Below are 21,364 nucleotides of genomic sequence, written 5' to 3'. Positions count from 1 at the left end.
GGCAGGAGTCTGTAGGCAGGAGGAAGAGCGATTGATCCCATGACGAAGCCCAGCATCTCCATCATTATCACTGTCACACCTCACACACTCAGTCACACAGAAGTTGCTCCAATACACACATTTTATTCCCAATATACTCATGTAGCCGCCCGAGTCTGCGGCGCTCCGGCTGCCCCCTGCGCTGTGAGACACGCCGCGCTGAGAGACTCGCTGGGGCCGAACTGCACTTTAGCCTGCGCTCTATTATTCTGTACGATACATAAAATATAAAAAGTCAAATATGTGAAATACCTCAGGAAATGTTGGTCGCCCGCGCGACGCCGGTGGGAAGACGCGCCGAAATGACGCGCGTGTTAAACTAATAGGCTTAATTACAGGTAAATAAAATTACAAACAGCATTCATCAAACATATTAACCATAAAATTACACAACAAAGATTACCACTAAAAGTGAGTTTTATCACAAAGATTTAAACTTATTGTAAACAAACTGACTTGGTCACACAAATGTGAGGCTGACTGTACTGCATACTCTCTCTGCATGGTCCACATCGGGGGGGCAATTCTACCCGCAAAGTCCAGTGTGTACGCAGGTCTTTGGGGTAACCTTTAGGTCAGCTGTTCAACCCCAGGTGTGAGACCCTTCAGCCAATCAGTCCTCTAATTAGTAATCCAGCAAAAGCAGCCCTTTCTGGGTAAGATTGGCCAGCCCTGGTCTATATTAACATGAACAGACTAGAAATGTATTAACCTGGTGATGGATCTCTGCCATTTTCATTCTGCAAAAATTCTCCAGTTGATCTTTCAGCTCAGAAACCGCCTTCCTCAAATTCCCAAAATCAGATCTGGGACTGACAGAGATTCTGGGTCCAAATCCAGCTTCAGGAGTGACAGGAAGAGCCTGGCGCCTCTACAGACACACAGTCTGATTAAACAGCTTCATCAATACAAATGTGTATTGCAATCTAATTAACAGGACCATTAACATCTGACCAATGACAGACTAGTTGAAATACAAATGACAATATGCATCCATTTGAATACTCTGGTTTTCTTATTGCCAAAGTAGCTGTTCTGTTACCTGGAGGAAATGGATGTGATCTTCTGTGTGTGAAAGCTGCTCCAGCTCAGAGTGTCTCCTCTTCAGTTCATTGATCTCCTGCTTCCGTCTGTCCATGTCTCCTTCAGCCTGACTCACTGCAGCCTTCTCCTGATCTCTGATCAGCTTTGTCACCTCAGAGCGTCTTCTCTCAATGCAGCGGATCATCTCAGTGAAGATCCTCTCGCTGTCCTCCACTGCTGACTGTGCTGAGCTCTGTTGGTGACACAGGGAGCAGAGGACAGTAAATTACAATTGGCCCCTTTTGAGACTCCAGAGAGCCTCATTGTACAATAGAGATGTGAGCTGACTGGAGGTATAAAAACAGCACAGGGCTGAGGTTTGGAGCATCACCATGCTGGACGCCTCAGGTACTGAAACCCAGCCAGCACTGATTGGAAATGATCGCTCATTAAGCTCATACGCTGTCAGCTGCAGGGATTTGGCAGAAACTGGTGGCTGTATGGGGCAGGTTGGTTGTCACCATTAGGTCTCAGTTTAATAGGTGACTTTTTTAGTGTTTATTTGCATTACACTGGGTTGTGAAAAGTTGCATTTTTCTCAAATAGGCATTTATGGTATTTTTTTAAATAAATAAGCTACTACTGCTGCAACACTTGGTTAAACTCTGTAATCTAGCAACTTTATCCCACTGACCCAAAATAACCCACAGCAGCATTAATTTGATTAATCCGCACAAGTCTGTAAATCTGCAATCTGTTGAATCTGAAAGAAGATACAATATGATCACAAGCCAGCTGTTATCTTCTCCTCAGGTTCATACTCACTGTGAATGAGGCCACAGCCTCTCTCAGCTCCTGCAGTTCCTTCTCTCTCATCTGAATTCTCTGCTGAAATTCCCTCTGTTTTTCACCCATTTGTTTCTACAGATAGGAAACAAGATGACAAAACAAGTTTGTTTCATTAGCTGAGATCACATTCATTTATCATCCTGTCCAAACTGGAAAGACACACAATAAAGGAACAATAAGGGGTCAAAACTCACCAGGGAAAAAGTAGCTAAGAAAATGACACGTAGACTAACAGAGGGAATGGGGCAGCTAGTGATGTTAAGCTTGACAATAAAAAAGCGATTCACTACATTCTGAAGCACAGTTTCAGTTTCCTTCGTTCCACCCTGAACACGTGACCATGGTCATCTGAAGCTTCATTCTGCACTCAACCATGTGACTGCTTTGGAAACTGAAAATGTGGCACAATCCTCATTACCGGTTTCAAACCTGTTGTACAGCACATATTTCGGCGTACACACACACTGCAGCGTAAGTTTTAATCATCATAATAATTTTATAATAATTCATTTTCAATAATTAATTTAATAATAATAATAATTATTATTATTAGTCATTATTGTGTCCAAGGTTCAGTTTAATTGTACGAATACATAATATCAGATTTGGGTGAGGGTATTACCCAATAATCTGTATAATTTTCCCAGTATAGAGACCAAGAAACAAATGATTGATGAGGCTTTGGTCAATATGCACAACCCTTCACCATAGTGGATAACGCAGGATTTAGGGAGGTTGTGGGGATCCTGGATCCAACCTACATTCTCCCATCCAGGCAAACATGAAAGGGTTTGGTGACAGAAACATTTAAGATAGAAAAAGAGAAAGCAAAGGAAGAGGTGAGAAAGGCCAAAGCAGTAAGACTAACATCTGACAAGTGGACATTCATACATATGGAAGCTTATTTAGCAGTCAAATGCCATTTTATAAATGATAAGACTGAGCTGTCGACCGTATTATTGGGAGCAGGAAAATTCCCAAAGTCTCATTCTGCAGAAAACATGGCTGCAGTTGAGGCAGCCTGATGGAGGAGTGGGGAATACAGAATAAAGTCCGATGGCTCACACTGACGCTGCACAAAATGTGATTGTCTGTGTCAGACACACAACCTGCATTGCCGGTTTCTGTAGCCAATCTAATGCTCAGGCTGCTGTAGCGAACTAACAAAGACAGATGTGAGACAATTAACCAATAACAAAAGTGCAGGGAAAACAGGCAACAAGTGCAGTAACTTATATTAATGAACACAAGACTAGGAAAACTCCCACAAACACTGAAAATAAGAAACACACACAAGGAATTCAATACTTAGAAAGTACAGAAACATGTGGAACATAATAAAACAAGGCACAAGCTTCACAAGCAGAACATAGAACTAACAAACACTGGGAAGAATAGAAAAGCAATAATTAAATGAAAGAGGTGAGGTTGGTTCCTGACCTGTCTCAAACCCATAACCAGCTGGTCCCAGCCTCTGTGTCACACACTCATCCCATTGAGTCAAATGCAGCCATGTGGGGAAAAGGAAGAACACACTAGGGCCAAAGACGATGAGAGGACAAAGGGGATGGACAGCGATGGCTGCTGGCCACACGGGGAAGAGACACAAGGACAGGCACTGAGACGAAGCTTCATTATTTATGTCAAAGCTGCTCCACACGTTATTAATATTAGTGAAATGTGCCGGTAAAAATGACATGAAGGTGAAATTAAAGCATGTAGGTAAGAATGTGTGTTCAGTAGCCTAGCAAATGGATGTGTGAATAGAAACATATAATAACAGTGTAATTGTTTATATCGTTTTATATTGGGCTGTCCGGGGGCTTGAATTCCTGGTTAGATATTCAGTCCCACTCCAGCCCTGACTACTTTTACTTCATTTGTTCCAAGTCAGACATAATTCAGCATATCAGACAAAACAATGAACATCTTTGTTAATATTTTTATAAATTTTGAGCTTCACTGGTTATCATTGAAAGCCAAAATATTATCCTATGGCAACCAACACAATGCTTTAAAGGCTGAACCCTTTAACCTTGAATAGAAAAGTATTAATCTACGTACATCTTAGTACCGAAAGACCTTTTTTAACATGTACATTTGTACTGTGTTGATGTAGGTAAGGTAAGGTAAGGTAAGGTAAGGTAAGGTAAGGTACGGAGGTAAGGAGCACACACTGAGTACAGTGCCTTACCGCACCCTCCACACGACGAACCACCTCAGGGATGAGAAGAGTGCAGCCGTGCAGTGGGTGACACCTCAGCACCACACCAGTCCCAATGGAACAGTGTGAGTTTTATCCGGTGGCTGCAGTGCCAATCCTGCAAAACACCTCCTGATGCAGTATAGAAATGCATGGCGATAATGTGAAAAGTTCAACTTTATTATGAAAATATTATTTTATAATAATAATTGTCTAATGAAAATCGCAACATTATTACGAAACAATAAATTGTCAAATTTAAAAATTATACATAGAAGACAAGTGTTATTATAAAATATAATTTTATGAAATTTATGAAATTTTATGAAATTATTTAAAAATAAAAGGATACATTATTGAAATATTTATAATTTTATTTATATTTTTTGATATACTTATTTATTTTATTTTGAGTGTCATGGCGTCCCGTACAAACATCTTCGGCGGGCACAGCCTTACTGTACTGTGGCTCTAGTGAATTCTTCTGTACTATGAAGGGTTACTGGCTTGTCGGATGTAAGGTACCACAGTTTAAATGGACTTCATATTCGTTTACTTACATTTTGCCCAGACTACCTTAAATCCGACAAGCTAGTAACCCCGCTAGTAAGACCGGACAAGTAGGTCATGACAACTTTACCGAACCAGACTTGATCTGAGTGTTTCGTAGCAATTACACTAACAGGTGTTAAGACAAAATCCATTTATTTAAAATTAACTTTTAGATAATAACAATAATTGATACTTTCACTGATCCCTTTGGGGAAATTGTTTTAGATAGAAAGGGGAAATTCTTTTAAATTAGCCTGACCTGTATCTCCGCCCTTCCTGTAGCAGCTGAGACTGTATCATGGCCTCTGTGTTCATCCATCGTACAGAGATAACAGATACACTGCTGGTCGGTACGGCAGTAGACCTCCAGCGGTTTGTCATGGTGGGAACAGACCTTGTCCTTCAGATGGCCGATGGCATCAATGAGCTTGTGCTGTTTTGCATGGTGGAGTTTGTTGTGAAGCTGCAGGTCAGTTTCACAGTAGGAGGCCAGACACACCAGGCAGGACTTCTTCTCCCAGTACAGACGTCACACTCCACATCTCCAGGTCCAGCATACTGGTCAGCAGGAGCAGCTGCTTGTAGTCCAGTCTTCTTCAGTTTCTCCACCACTTCAGCCAGCATGGTGTTTCTGCCCAGAACAGGTCTGGGTATGAAGGTCTGTCTGCACTGGGGGCAGCTGTAAACTCCAGCATGATCTTCCTGATCCCAGCAGCTCTTAATGCAGCTCATACAGTAACTATGTCCACAGGGAATAGTTACTGGATCCTTTAGTAGATCTAGACAGATTGCACAACTTAACTCATTTACATCCACTGCAACTCTGGCTTCTGCCATTTTACCACGAACACTGATAGGATTCAGTCTTGTTTTCTCTCACAGTCGTCTGTGTGTGACAGTGGGAGGAACTTCCTGCTTCTCAGACTGCAGCAGGTGTGGTTTTGGACTGAGACCAGACTGAGAAGAGCAGACTGGGCAAACAGTGGAGCTGCAGTTTATGAACAAAATAGTACATTATACAAACTGTACCCAAAGCGAACATTTATTTATCTTTTATGAGAATAACAGCTACTGACATTGTTTTTCTGTAAACAAACTATAATCCTACTCTTTGATTTTGTGCAGTAGATAGAAATTAGGTATAAAGGTATAAGAGAGCAGATCTACTGGTCCAGCATACTGGTCAGCAGGAGCAGCTGCTTGTAGTCCAGTCTTCTTCAGTTTCTCCACCACTTCAGCCAGCATGGTGTTTCTGCCCAGAACAGGTCTGGGTATGAAGGTCTGTCTGCACTGGGGGCAGCTGTAAACTCCAGCATGATCTTCCTGATCCCAGCAGCTCTTAATGCAGCTCATACAGTAACTATGTCCACAGGGAATAGTTACTGGATCCTTTAGTAGATCTAGACAGATTGCACAACTTAACTCATTTACATCCACTGCAACTCTGGCTTCTGCCATTTTACCACGAACACTGATAGGATTCAGTCTTGTTTTCTCTCACAGTCGTCTGTGTGTGACAGTGGGAGGAACTTCCTGCTTCTCAGACTGCAGCAGGTGTGGTTTTGGACTGAGACCAGACTGAGAAGAGCAGACTGGGCAAACAGTGGAGCTGCAGTTTATGAACAAAATAGTACATTATACAAACTGTACCCAAAGCGAACATTTATTTATCTTTTATGAGAATAACAGCTACTGACATTGTTTTTCTGTAAACAAACTATAATCCTACTCTTTGATTTTGTGCAGTAGATAGAAATTAGGTATAAAGGTATAAGAGAGCAGATCTACTGAGAATGAATTTCTGTGTCGGTTTAGAATCACGTTTGGGATCATGTGGTTTCAGGTGAATCATGCAGGGATGTGCAGTTATAGACAGACTGTGTCAGGATTAGACAGAACAAGCTTTGACAAGTGCTGTCAATGCACAGATTTGTTTTTTTACATTATTCTATATACAATATTCATGAAAATATATGTAATCTCTTCCTTTTCTTTCTGTGTGTTTGTGCAGGGAGTGTATTTATGTTAGGAAGGACAGTCAAGTTCAGAGTGATCATTTTAATCATCCAAAATAATTCCATACTCTAATAATGAAAATTGAACACTACTCTTATATTTAAGCCAAAAGTTAATGGACCAGCTTCAGCCATCCCCAGGAACAGAAAGATCATATATCAAAAAAGTATCCAACAAATTCCAATAACTGCAGTACAGGGTTATGGGACACACACATCACAGGAAGCACAGGGCACAAGGCAGAGACACCCTGGATGGGATGCCAGTCCATCACAGGGCAAACACTCACTCACATGCTGAGGACAATCAAGAGACACTAATTCACCAAACTGCATGATCGTGAACAGCATGAGGAAACCTGAGGAAACCCACAGGAACACGGGGAGAACATGCAAGCTGTACATGCAGAACCAGGAGTGGGAACCACACCCACAAGCCTGGAGGTGTGAAGTGAGAGCAGCTGGTCTGAAGTCCTGAAGGGAGCTGGAGCGCCATTTCTTTGGAACTGTGTGGAGCCGTCCTGCATTACTGCTTATCCTGTACAGGGGGGTGGGGAGCCTGGAGCCTGTCCCAGGTGGCACAGGGCAGGGGACACAATGGACAGGATACTAGTTTATAGCAGAGCACAAACTCACACATACAGACTCACACTAAGGGCAGCTTAGAGATCCCAATCGGCTGATCGCAGTTTCATGTTCTCCAAAGTAGGAGGAGAAAGCCCACATTGGAAGAACATGCAGACTTCACACATACAGCAGGAGGGGCAGGAAACAAGCCAAGAGACAGAGGTTACACCCCGAGACCCCACACCCCCCCACAATCACACATACTGTTAGGATTTGTTTAAAAGTTACATTTTAATGCTACAAAATTATGACTGACTATGAACTTCATATTCCAGAACTGTGTTGGAATCTATGCTGACTGTAAGAATGTTACCTTACAGGATTTACCCGTTTCTGTGCCCTGTACCTACAGTAAGGAGGTGTGATCTCTGCTCCTTCAAAGCAGACAGACTCACTCACATATGATTACAGTTCTAGTACATAGCAGATACTGTTGCTGAAAGTGGTGAACAAGTGAGGCAAATATAACAATGCAAACATGCCGCTGTCAAGGTGCTGCCTGGGCACTAGTGCAGCTAGGCTGGTATTTCTGGGCTCCACAGACATCACTGGTGGTTGGTGTCGTGGTCACCGGGGTGAAAGACTCGTGCAGCAGGTGTTTCTCAGACAACAAACAGGGACTTACTGGGATCAGGATGGGAGGCTATGGAACCGGCAACACATAAGGCACAACATCAGTGATCGAACTGGACCAGGAAGCACTTAAATGGAGGACTAATGATGGAAGAGACTGGAGACAGCTGGGAGTGTTTAACACGAGGGCTGGAACGAGACGTGAGACCAACAAGCAGCAAACATGGCCTGTTAGAGCCACGTCAGGGAGGAGGCGGGACATTTAATTACATTTTTATATAGCGCCTCACAGAGTCGTCCCAAGGCACTTTACATAGATGTGTAGTCATACATTACAACATCATTAAAGACAGTAATACACAAGGGGAAAAAGGAAAGAAAGATATTAAATAAAGAAAGCCAGATGACAACGGAGGAGAGGAACCAAAACCCCCAAGTAAGGAGATAAAATAGACCTCTGGAGGTCCATGGACAACTGGCTGCCCAACCCCCCCCCCCCCCCGCAGACTAATATTACTGAGAACAGAAAAGAGTGGAGCTGCTTGCTAAAGGCCAGGTGTGAGGTGTGATTAAAGTCTGTCAATAAGCCTGTTCTCCACGCTGGCCTGTGTAGGGTGACACTCAAGGCTGCACCCAGGATGACACAGTTAGCAGGTCCAATTCGCAGTGTCACCCCTCCTTGGGACAGAACCAGGACTCCAGCTCAGATGGTGCCCCCCCCCCGGGCAGCACCTGGAAATGTGGGGAGGCAGAGAGCATGGATGGTCAGAACATGCGTTGACACATAAATGGACAAGCATAGTGGATAAGAATGGCATTGCTTAATGTGACAGTACCCCCCCCCCCCCCAACCCACCAAAAGCATGCGCTCCGGCCATGAAGTCCAAAGGGGTTAGACAACAGGGATGGAACCAGACTGGACTCTGGACTAGACAGGGGACGACAGAACAGATGGTAGACAGGACAAGACCAGACAAGACTAGACAGAACACTAGACAGACAGCAACACCAGACATAAGAGCAGTTGCAGGACATCACTAAGGACATGGAGCGGATAAAGAAAAAGCTAGGAACCACAGGTACAGCAGTCCTGTCAGACCCCAAAACAGGACGGACAGGTGGAGGGTCAACAAGAACAGGGGCACAGGATGCAGAAGACAAGGAGAGATACAGGTGGGACAGAGCAACAAGACAAACACTGAGGCACAAAAAGGAATAACATGGGGCATCCAGGGAAGCCAGGTGAAGATTCGGGGCTGGGGACCCTCCTAGGCCCCTTTTCAGGTGAGGCTGAACTCTGCCGAATCACAGGACCAGAGGGTCTGGGATGGCCAGCAGGGCAGGACGTGAGGGGTTGGCGGGCGATGAGAGAACCGCAGAGCAGTAGGGCAGCAAGGAGACAACAGGACAGGAACAGGAAGATGGCAAGGGACATACAGGGCAAGAGCAGAGACTGGCAAACCCTCTCTGGGAGACAGACATTCAGCCTGCCGCTTTCTTGGACTCCTGTTGATACTGGTGACCAGAAACTGGGACCAGAGTAAACGGAGTCTGGGATGAAGGAGGGACCCACGTATCAGGACCCAGGGCACTCTAGCAGGACATCCTCTGATCCATCTTCTCTAGGCTGGTGGCAGCCTGCAGGCATGTGCCGGTGGGACGTCAGGATAGAAAGTGGGCACCGGCTGGACGTCTGGGGACATTGAGGTGGGTGCTGGCCAGGCATCAGGGGACAGCGAGGTGGACGCTGGCCTGACATTATGGAGCAGTGTGGCAGGTGTCGGCTGGTTACCAGGGAACCGTGTCAGATTCTATGAGAAGCCTAGAGGCAACCAAGGCCTCACCTGTGTTGGACACTGTGGGTGCGGCCTGAGCGGCCCTCTGGGCCGGGAGCCTTAAGTGCGGATGTAACGACTGCAACGGCTGGCTCTCCTGGGCCAGATACTGTAGATGCAGTGTCTTTCAATCACGAGTGCGCTTCCCTAACCATTACGTCACCACTGCTCACTACTATGTGTACTACTAAAAGAGGCAGTAGGGTCTTGTCCAGCCAGCTGACAAAACGTTTCCACATTTAATTGGAACGAAGGACGGTAGGAAACATCTGTATTGTGTGCAGACTTCCAATAAAACCATGTTGAAGCAAAGTCCGACCTCTACTGTGGTCCAGCACTCTGACAACCATAGAACTAGGAGTGAAGCCTGTTCTTCTGTGCTGGAGAGCTTTGGGGAGCATGTTTTGGCGAACAGGGGGATCACAGTAAATCCCAGAGAAGCATCATCGTCAGACATCAAGTGACAATGAGGACGCAGGTCGCCCTACGGCAAACGACATGGAGACGGCGGGCTCCTTTTCTCCAGAGCACCCCACCTCTGCGGGGTTCAGCACACTCACTCCATTCCAGAGGGCCCTGAGGATCTCCGCTATAGCTGTCACACCCTCCACTTGGGAGTCCGGGGAGAGGGCGGCTATGCCCTCCGTCAGAGATGGGCCATTCTCTCTGGGGAAAGATGTACTGCGGCCTGAACCAGCGACATTAGGTATGCTGGACACATGCAGCAGTGATCGGCTGTAGGGACCTGGGGAATCTACTGGGGCTTGTCGAGTTCCGTCAGTCTGTTGGGTGCCAGGATGAACGACTCTGGGAGCAGGTGTTGTCAGACAATAAACTGGGATTTACTGGGATCAAGATGGGAGGCTAGGGAACGAGCAACATGGAGGGCACCACATCAATGGCGAACACAGGGCCAGGAAGCACTTATACAGGAATAACAAGGGAACAGACTGGAGGTAGCTGGGAGTGTTTAACATGAGGGATGGAACGAGACGCGAGACCGAGCAGCAGGCATGGCTTATTAGAGCCACGTCAGGGAGGTGGCAGGACATGACGTTTGGGGCTATGGTTAGGGTTAGGATTAGGCTTAGGTTTAGGGTAAAGTGTTTGTGGCAGAGAGCGATCAGTAGTACAAGGACACGACTACACCACCTGGGGAATTTCACCACAGGAAAAATTACTCTAAATTAAGAGCACACAAGTTCATTTACCGAATGGAGCTAGAGACGTGTTTGTACTATTAACAGGTTGTTGAAAATATAAAACAAAGAAACAAGACAAGCGCTTTAGCATCAACAACCTTAAAAAATAAACCAGCAACCAGCCTTTGGCCACTGGCTGACTAAACTCAAGCAGGAGACAGGTGTCCGGGGAAGTTGATCAAAAGGGGGAATAGAGTCCCTTAAACTAACACACACACACACACACACGCACACGCACACACACACCTGTGCTCCACCACACTGATCCCCACACAAATATACTGCACAAGGTGAAAGTGTGAACACTACCACCCCAGACCAATCAAATCTTAGTCAGCCAGATCAATCGAGGCAGCCACTGCTCACAGTCTCCCAGAAAATACCCCAATCTAACCAAGAATCTGAGTGTTGAAAACTATGAAGAGTGCAAACAATGAGTAGCAGAATACAGGCTATCCCTCTGTATCAGTCCCAAACAGAAAGAAAGGGCGGCCTAAAGTCTGTTAAGTCGCAAAACTAGGGAATGAAACAGCTCCAAATGCAGGAAAAGGTGCGGCGATCCTTAGCGCGTTCCAGGGCTCCCAGCGCATCGCCGATGTCCCACCGAGGATCAGGAGCTTCAAGCCGCAGTTGTTGGGCGACATCGGACCGGCTGAGGACAAGACAAGACAGACGGAAAAGAAAAACTGACGTAGGAAACACAGCAGCCACAGTGCAGGTTCAAACTATTATTGTCTGACAAATCTGCTGGAAGAGGCATAAACTGAAGCTGACGAGCAACTGAAACTGTAATCCTGGCAACAACCGTAACTACAATTAAAACACATCAAGTAAAGCAACTGACAAGTAGCTATAGGCCTAGTCACCAGAATAACTTGCAACCACTGGAGCTGCAACACAGACACAAGAGAAACACTGCAATATAAAATATTACCATTACCCATTTAAATCAAGCAGAGGATTAACGCTAATTAAAACAGCAAAACCTCCCACCAAGACACAGAATAAGTGTGAACCTCAGCCAGCATGCCAGCGTACCACGGCAGACCACCGCGGTGCGGAAGGGGAGTTACCGGACCGGGAAACCCCAATGACGCCTCCACACACTAGGGGTCCCCACACACACTTACCGGAAATAATCAACAAGTCCTACCCGCAAAATTCCACACTGCTACAGTTGGATGGCCCTGGGATTTTTCTCCAGAACCCCAAGGCTCAATGGAAGTACCGCGAGATTCTTAAACCCTTACCTGAGGGAGGAGGCTTCCAGCGTAAGGAGAGGTTCACCAGAATCCCCGGGCTGGATGGACATCGTTCATCCTTTACCTGGGGAATGAGGCTCCCAACTCGTGGTGACTTACCCAAGCCCTGGTGCTGGATCATCATTCAATGCTTACATGGGGAAAGAGAGACCTTACCCTTGGCCTCCAAGCCTGGAAGTACCCTGAGCTCTAGACCCAAGCTTAACCCTAACCCATAAGCATAGGTTCGCAGCATGAACGGTTCTCACCTGATACCAGAAAACCATACATGTTCTTAATCTGAAAATCAGTTCATCATTTTCCCAGAAGGTGGCAGCACATCAACACTGCAAGCTTGGCACATCCCTTTGGATACAATGAGCTATCCTTATATTTTGAAATTTTTTAAAACTTATTTAAATCAGTAAAACAAATTGCATCCAAAAAGGATAGAATCATGACTACCCAATACCCCTTGGCACCATGTTAGTGTGAATGGAGTTTTCACTCCAGCCCTGAGGGATTCAGAGCAGACACAAAAGATTGTGAAGCCATGTGTGATTTACAGTGAAAGGTGACTGAACACAACGCACAGCCTCTGTTATGACTCCACTGTTCACCATGGTTCAGCACCATCTATATTTCTATTATTTTTCTAGGTATTTTACTTGTGGTTTTACACTTAACATGGTATCGACAGGCTTGCTCCAAAGAGATCTCATTGTATTTACACAGTGACAGTAACGCTGCCTTATCTTGCGAGAGGAAGTAGCATATGGGTGCGCTGCTAACGTTAGCATTAGCAAACCTAGCTGCCTAGCAGTGTTGGTAGTAACTCGTCAGTGTAATTCCACTACTTTTGTTTGCACCATGTATTTCAACATCGACGCGATGTTACTGTGATCACTATGCAACCTTTAGCCCACTGTTATTTTCCTTGATTATGTAATTATACTGGGCAGGTCAGGCAGAGGGAGCAGACGCTGATGCAGCGCGTTGCCACACCAACCACACGTCCAAACTGCTGGCGATCCTGGCCGGCGACCCCCCAGGCAGACACACGGTCGAATCCCACCCTTATTATAATTACTTTTATATACAGTAATTGGTAATTAGTAATTTTCAGTAGCTTGCACAAGGCTGCTGACTAGCAACGTTATTCGTTGGCTGAATCCGAAATAGCTGTAGTGCTACGATGCTGGATTGTTACAGGGACAGTGATAAATGCAGACCCCTTTATTCTGATTGCGTTAAAAATCTAATGTTTTTACTCAGATTTCATCCATTTGGTGGTGTGCTCTCTATAATGTGCCATGTTTTCTTAAAAGCAGATTTTTTAAAAAGAATGGCAAAATAGAGCAGCGCACTGAATTGTAATGCCTGTATCTTGAAACGTAGCGTGTTGTCAGACTCTCCGATACACAGCTCTATGGTCCATACAGAGGAGATGAGGAACATGCAGTCTAAGTCACGTGGTTACCTTTCGTTAGGTGGCTACGTTTACATGCCTTAACGCAATTAAGATGTTTTCATGTAAACAGATTAATCGGGGAGCTCATTTATAAAGGCTTCGTGTGACTGAAAAAGACGAGAAGCATTCATACATACATTTATAGGAAGATTTTGGGATTTACAAAGAAAAACGTTTTGTGAAAAACACACAAATCTTGTGAACGAGGTTGAGAGATGCTGTTTCGACAGAATCCTGTAGAGGGCACTGTGTATGCTAAATCGAAGGCTCCAGGAATGTATTCGGCATTTATAATCATAAACAATAATAATTGAAATATTTGTGGGCACATGGCAATTGGCTCTGAGATTAAAGTTTTTTAAAATGAATTTGTTTAAATTTTTGGGCCGGCATGGTGGTGCAGTGGTTAGCACTGTTGCCTCACACCTCTGGGATCTGGGTTCGAGTCTCCGCCTGGGTTACATGTGTGCGGAGTTTGCATGTTCTCCCCATGTCGTCGTGGGGTTTCCTCCGGGTACGCCGGTTTCCCCCCACAGTCCAAAAACATGCTGAGGCTAATTGAAGTTGCTAAAAAATTGCCTGTAGGTGTGAATGGTGTGTGAGTGTGCCCTGCGATGGGCTGGCCCCCCCATCCTGGGTTGTTCCCTGCCTTGTGCCCATTGCTTCCGGGATAGGCTCCGGACCCCCCGCGACCCAGTATGATTAGCGGTTTGGAAAATGGATGGATAGATGTATGATAGAATGATTAAGCTGTAGCACATTTCAAATAATATTTCATTTGTAACACATTTGTTCTCCAAACTTCTACATTTTTAACCTTTGGCCACAAGATCATCTTCTTCCTGCCAGTATCTTTTTTTTTCTTTTGATCCTCGGTTGTTGGAATCTGCTCTGCTGCTTGGAAGTTCCCTGGGGAGTTAGTGTTGGGGGGTTCTGGTGGAATGTGACCATCGGCAGCCATGGGCTGGATAGCGCTGTGGTGCTCAGCCTGGCTCTGTGCCCTTCTAGGGGCTCTGTGTCCTTTGTTAGCACAAACATTTTGCACACCTGACATTACCATGCATACAGTATTTCTCGTATTTTACAAAATACAAAAACAATGATCTGTAGAAAAAAACATTTTATTTCATGAACTAAGTCAAATATGAATCATAAAACACAATTAAAATACTTTTTTTGAATACATGCCTCAGAAATTGCACATCCCTGATTGTGTGTTACCTTCATGCTGCCTTGAAATTTTTGATTTCTTCACTGTAGCCCTATGTTATACAATCTAATCTTAACCTTATGTTAACTGATCCTATTTTGATTTCTTAAAATATTCCCTCCACCACCCCCCTCTGAGGAGGACTGCTTTATTTATAATTAATCTAATCCTATGTTATACAATCTTATCTTAACCTTATCTTAATTAATCCTATTTTTATTTCTTAAATATTCCCTCCACCACCCCCCCTCTAAGGAGGACTGCTTTATTTATAATTAATCTAATCCTATGTTATACAATCTTATCTTAACCTTATGTTAACTAACCCTATTTTTATTTCTTAAATATTCCCTCCACCACCCCCCCTCTAAGGAGGACTGCTTTATTTATAATTAATCTAATCCTATGTTATACAATCTTATCTTTACCTTATGTTAACTAACCCTATTTTTATTTTTTAAATATTCCCTCCACCACCCCCCCTCTAAGGAGGACTGCTTTATTTATAATTAATCTAATCCTATGTTATACAATCTTAAGCTTACCGTAACCTATCCTATCTTAATTTTATTCTATGTTATCTTATCCTATATCTTTCTTATCTTATGCTATGCAATCCTATCTTATTCTTATACTATGTTATCTTATATAATCTTATCCTAAACTTATGGTAATTTATCATGTCTTTGTAAAACATAAAATGGCATACAAGTTAAGACTATCTTAACTTGTCCTATCTTATTATATACAATCTTAACCTTATCCTATCTTAATCTTATCCTATAGTACCTTATGCTATAGAACTACATGGTAACATATCCTAATTTTATCTTATCCTAAGTATGTATGACAACTCTTGTGTAATTATGTGCTGAATCTACAGGGAAATGTAGCTATGTGCATCTGACTGATAGCCCATTTCCACACCCATCTCCTGAGCCCTGGGCATGGTACTTAGCTGCTCCAGTGCATCAATAGGAAAGATGAACTCATCTTCATCAATCCTACGCCTCTTGGATGAATGAGTACCCTCATTATCCTCATTCTTCCCCTGTTTCGCTAAGTTAATTTCATTTAAATGTCTGTTCCAAAACTCCTGACACCAGTACTCAGTAAAGCACTTGGCGTCATAGGTCATTTTAGAGTACTTTGTTACATAATAGTTATACAACCAATAGAATTTTTCCAGGTGAGATGAGGCGGCTACAGCCTGTGCTGGAGCCTGAAGCAGAGGGGTCAGATGAACCAGGCCTGGAGCTGAATATGGATGTGGAGCTGGGCTTACAGGTGTGACTAAGTGTGGGGATAAAACAGAGGAGCCCATAAAAAGAAATGGGGATGAAACAAAAGAGGAGGGGGCTGAAGACGGAAATAAAAATGAAGAGGAGGAGAAGGTTGGTGAGCTGGGCTTAGGCTCTAACCCCTTCTGTTGGTCATACCTCCTTCTTCGCCCTGACCGGCCTCCCGCCGTTTTTCTACGGCGGCCTGTGCCCTGCTGACCCCTGCTGGTTGCCACCGGGATGGCAGCAGATCCAGGAGAGGCAGATGTGGTCAGGGAGCTGGCTGCCGGCGGCCTGGTGCGGCACTTCTTCCGACGGCCAGCATCACTGGAACTAGTTTGTCCTTTGGGATTATAAAGACAGGGGACAGCATATTTAGTTTAAATGAAACATTATGTCACTGTACAACAACACTACATCACAACCATCACAGATATCACACTTGGCAGTCGGTATTGCACACTAAGAAAAATTCTGCAGTCTTTATTGGATACAGGAAACACACGCTTGGGAAACTTATGCGCTGGTCTTGACTTGGGCCGTCTGCGTTTCAGCAGGGGAACCTGACCTATAAAAACAAGCCAGTTTGTGCACAGATTCCCTGATACGCAGAACAACAGCGAAAAACAACACTGGAAAGGTTCATGTGCATCAAATATAGCAGCCCACTCAATCCAAATGCTGGCATCAACAACTGACTATTAAGTCAAATCCTTTACTTATCTTACACTTTCCATAAGTTGCATTATTTATTCACTCTCAAGGTACCAAACTAAGATTTATGCTTTTTCTGATTACTACCGCGTTTCCCCGCAAATAAGCCCTAACATGATTTTTCAAGAAGCTCGTAATATAAGCCCTAGTTATTGTCCCATGGATTGTACGGTAACTAGAATGAGATGCGGTTATACTACGAGAAGGCTACATGGACAAGAGGCGCTCATTTAAGGACAGAGTTATTGCTAAACATGAGAGATTGGGGACACTGGTTCTACAGGAAATTGAGTTGCGAGATATTCAGGACGGAATTTGGAACTTGGAGATTTACGATGATGTTCCAGAAGAACATGACATTACGACTATATTTGAATAAACATATGCAGTATACAGCAGAATTTTGTTCATGAATAAATTCACCGTCAAATTGTTTACATGGAAAGATACTGTTAGAAGATGACATGATGTCTGTGTTTGAATAAATGTGGATTTTTTTCATGAATACCGGTAAATATACTGTAGCATGTTATACTTGGGAAAATACTACCTTAATATAAGCCGTAACGCGTCATTTGGAGCAAAAATTAATATAAGACCCTGTCTTATTTTCGGGGAAACACCGTATATTAGGACATATTCAGCTGTTACTTTACCACTTCATGATGATTTTCTCTGATGTTTAAACACAGCACAGCCACAGATTTTACTGATTTCATTATATAATGCAGTAGACTTGCAAAAAGACTCCCGTATATTAAAGCTAAAGGTGAACTACTTTATTATTTAGACATGTACTTCTAAAACAAGATAATAGAACAGAAGATTCAAGAAGACTAGTCAAGCATATTCTGACTTTAACTCTTTAAGTGCTGAGTTAGTCTGGGCATCATTTTGCCATCCTTACCTCGGCCAACTGGACCGGGGATGTATTCCGGGGCGATCCGCACACTGACTGCACCTTTCGGCAGCAGCCAGTCAATCCTCTGGAGATTCACGGTGGTTTTCACGATGGACATCTTTCGCGTCTTCTCTCTTGCTGATAAACTGCAAGTCTGAACTGCTTTAAATGTTCAAATGAAAACTCTAAACGGAAAAGAATTGTTATGATTCGGTTGCTAAGCTACGGTGGCCGATTGGTGTCAGCGCGCTGCAAAGTCTTCAAACGCTTTAATCAAATGACGAAACATACGATCTACATTTACAAAAGCGCAGAAACGTAGAAGTACCACAAAATTTTAAGACAAGTTTAAAAACATATAAGCGCTGAAAATCCGCTCACAACACAGTTGTAAAGTTTCTGGGTGACAAAGAAACAAGACGGACCAATTATGGTTTAATTGTATATCGAATGTTTACGAAATGTCGATATCTTATCAAAACAGGATATAGAATGAAACACTACATTATATCAATCAATCATTCGGTCGCCATTAAAAATATAGAATAATATTCCTTCCTTGCTATAATTAACACGAGAGCTGCGGTCTTGAAGTTGCACAGACTCCCAGAATTCATAGCGATAATTACGCGACCCATTCAATTAGTGGGTTTTTTGATAATTGGGAATGGGGAGGAGCCATTGGGTGCGTTCGACTTCACTTAGGTCTGACTGCAGCTGACGTGAGGGGGAGCGCCATCTGCCGGCGGCTGCAGGAGTGTAATATAATAATATAAACTGTAATATAAACTTGTAATATAAACTGACAGCAGCCAAACTAGACAACTTCTACTCCTCGTAGTGCGAGACCTGACTGAGATGGCCGCACTTCCAAAAGGGTGTAGATACATCTATACAAATATCACCTGCATGCACATTACCTCTTCTACAATAACCAACTCCTGATCCAAAGTGCTAGCAGTGAAAAGATAGCTGCCAGGAAAAAGATCAAATACATTTATTTCAAGGATTCAAAGTTTTTATTGTCATGCACAGAATACAATGCAATTCTTACTTGAATGCCTTCTTCACAGACTAGACGATTAAACACATAAAGCAGCGCAACATTACAGTAACTAACAATAAATAAACGATTAACTTATGTGTACTATTAGAGCATTTATTGAAACTTTACTTCTTTACAGGCTTTTCGGGAGAAATAGCAGATAACGTATCGGAACTTCCAGAGATACAAACGTCATGCGTGTGACTAAAATTGTTCAGCCAATAAGGGCAAAGTTGTGTCACGGAGGCAGTTCCAGTTTGTGCAGCCGGCTGAGAGGTTTTTTTTATTATTTTTGTTATTGAAGCTTTAAATTACAACAGAAGTAATAGCTGACCAGTGACCATTAAGATTAACAAAACAAACAAGAACATTTACGAGACATTTACAAAATAAGTCAGGGGCACATAGTAGCGACATTTACAGTTACGCCGGCTGAAAGGTGCTGCACGATCTTACTTGCTCTCTGCACGTGCTGCACGATCTGTCACGATCGTCTTGTAGGTTTTTGTACCATGTGACTTGGTGACGTTAGGTGACGTTTTGCAGGGCCGGCTTTATGTCGGACAAAAGAAATCTAACCATGATGCAGTAATTCTAGAGGCAGCAAAGCAGACTAACCAAAGATCTCATAGTAAACAAAGGAATGTGATACTGCAGTTAAGTCTCGGAACAAAGCTTTTACAATGTTAAAAAGTACTCACAACTTTCAGAATTTGATTGAGTACAAAAAGTTGCAGGCTAACGTAAGGAGGGTAGTTAAATGAGCAAAGAGGGAGTTTTGGAGGTCCTTCTGTAATTCAGTAGGACGGGAAACTGACATTAGTAAAGTCTGGGGAATGATAAAAAAGATGCATGAGATTAAAAGGGAGTATGGATATTCAGTTCTAAATGATAATAGCATAATAACAGTTACAGATGGGGAAAAAGGCAAAATGTTAGTTTTGTGGTTTTTCATTCCCTGCTAAATCAGAAGTCAGAAGCCGCTGGTGTAGATCCAAATTCAGTCTTTATTGCAACAATTAAGTTACAACCAAGGCCGGACACTTAAAGTGTGTCCAGTACTGTTTTATACCTATTTTTATACAAGTTCTTATCATTTAACAATATCTCGTCACTTAAGCATCATCATTCCTTCAACCATTCACAATCATTGTTTTTTACATCAATCCACACCCCTAGGTGATAAGTTTGTCCATCAATTCTTTTACTGTTTGGTCCCTCAGCCGAACGTAATGGTGGTGCGACCATCTCCACTTGCTTTTTTAAAAATGCTCAGCCGTGAACTTTTGGTGAGCCTGTTGCACATTGTCTAATTAGAGGGTTGATAATATATTTGTCCTTCAACATAATGATAAAGCATAACACTAATAAAGGTGGATATTCATGCATTCAGGGCTAACATAAAGTAGCTAACAGAACATTTGAGGCTAATACAAGGTGCAAATACATACTCAATTGATTACATTGTGTTGATTACATTATAATGATTACATTGTAATGATTACATCACGGGTATTTGGCATGCTTTTTAATAATACCGTAATGATTATATTCTACATTGTATAGTGCTAAATAATATCCCATATATTTCCCCCCTTTGGGATTCTAAAGAGTCCCATACACAATTCTGTCCATCCAGCCTAGGAGGGAGGGCTAAAACCCTAAGATCTAGGGAAATTCCACTCCCAGCCCGCCACAGGCGCGGCCCCCCTTCGGGGTCCATGGCTGACATGGCTCACAAACTATCAACACTCAGAATCAACCAACAGCAATGAACTCCCCAGGATACATTGCATATATTATCAGGAATACATAATCTACCAGGAGTACATCACCTACCACAAGCTCATTACATAAACATATACGGCTAATGCAAAGATAACTGAAAGGTTAACTGATAACACTGTAGATTACTATAACAGGCACTCTGTCATGAGCAGGAAAGTCCCAGGTGTCGTGGGCGGCAGGCAGGCTGCAGCGTTTCCAACATGGAGTATTCACAGGCGGTACGGCCGAACTTCAGCTATGGGCAGGAGCGTATCCAAGGTGTCTATGTCGCCATCCGTTTCCGTGTTGGTCCAGGAGGTTGCCGCTCCAAACGGTCCTCCCACCACTCTAAACATTGCAGCTATAGTCGCCTGCTGAGACAGCGCTCTTCCCACTAGGGAGCGAACAAGAGGAACTACACAACAAAAGATTAGTAGCAAAGCAAGAATGAACACAGCACGCACACAGAGTGCTTTCATAAGGGCTTACTGCCAACTACCCCACATATTATAGCACCAGTCAAACAACCCGTCATGTTGTCCCGAATTTCTCGCCATCTCATCCTGTAACCCCTGCAACTTTCTCATACCCTCAGTAAATGAAACATCCAGGGCTGTATTATTGGGAATAAATGTACAGCACCGATCCCCGAACAGCACACACACTCCCCCTTTTTCTGCCAGGAGCCAATCCAGGGCCATCCTGTTCTGTCTTGCCATCAGACTGGTGGCCTGAAGCTGCTCCCCCAGAGATGCGAGTGCCTCCTGAGTATAGTTGATAAACCTCTGCTGATTATAGTACAAATAATTTTTCCATT

The 21,364-nt window shown here is 43.6% G+C and overlaps 1 protein-coding gene across 1 annotated transcript in view; it reads right to left on the bottom strand.

Annotated features, from left to right (window-relative positions):
- Positions 1–584: 584 nt before the first annotated feature.
- LOC125721493 (tripartite motif-containing protein 29-like) overlaps positions 585–21,364 on the bottom strand; it is a 52,769-nt gene continuing 31,989 nt past the window's right edge. Inside the window, exon 4 of the mRNA XM_048997440.1 lies at positions 585–910. Within this exon, the coding sequence (XP_048853397.1) occupies positions 722–910 (189 nt within the window). The 3' untranslated portion in view covers positions 585–721. The remainder of the gene's footprint in view (positions 911–21,364) is intronic.

The sequence above is a fragment of the Brienomyrus brachyistius genome, unplaced genomic scaffold, assembly GCF_023856365.1.
Source record: "Brienomyrus brachyistius isolate T26 unplaced genomic scaffold, BBRACH_0.4 scaffold33, whole genome shotgun sequence".
Classification (NCBI taxonomy): Eukaryota; Metazoa; Chordata; class Actinopteri; order Osteoglossiformes; family Mormyridae; genus Brienomyrus; species Brienomyrus brachyistius.
Note: the sequence above shows the minus strand (reverse complement) of the source record. Positions and strands in the feature narration are given on the sequence as shown.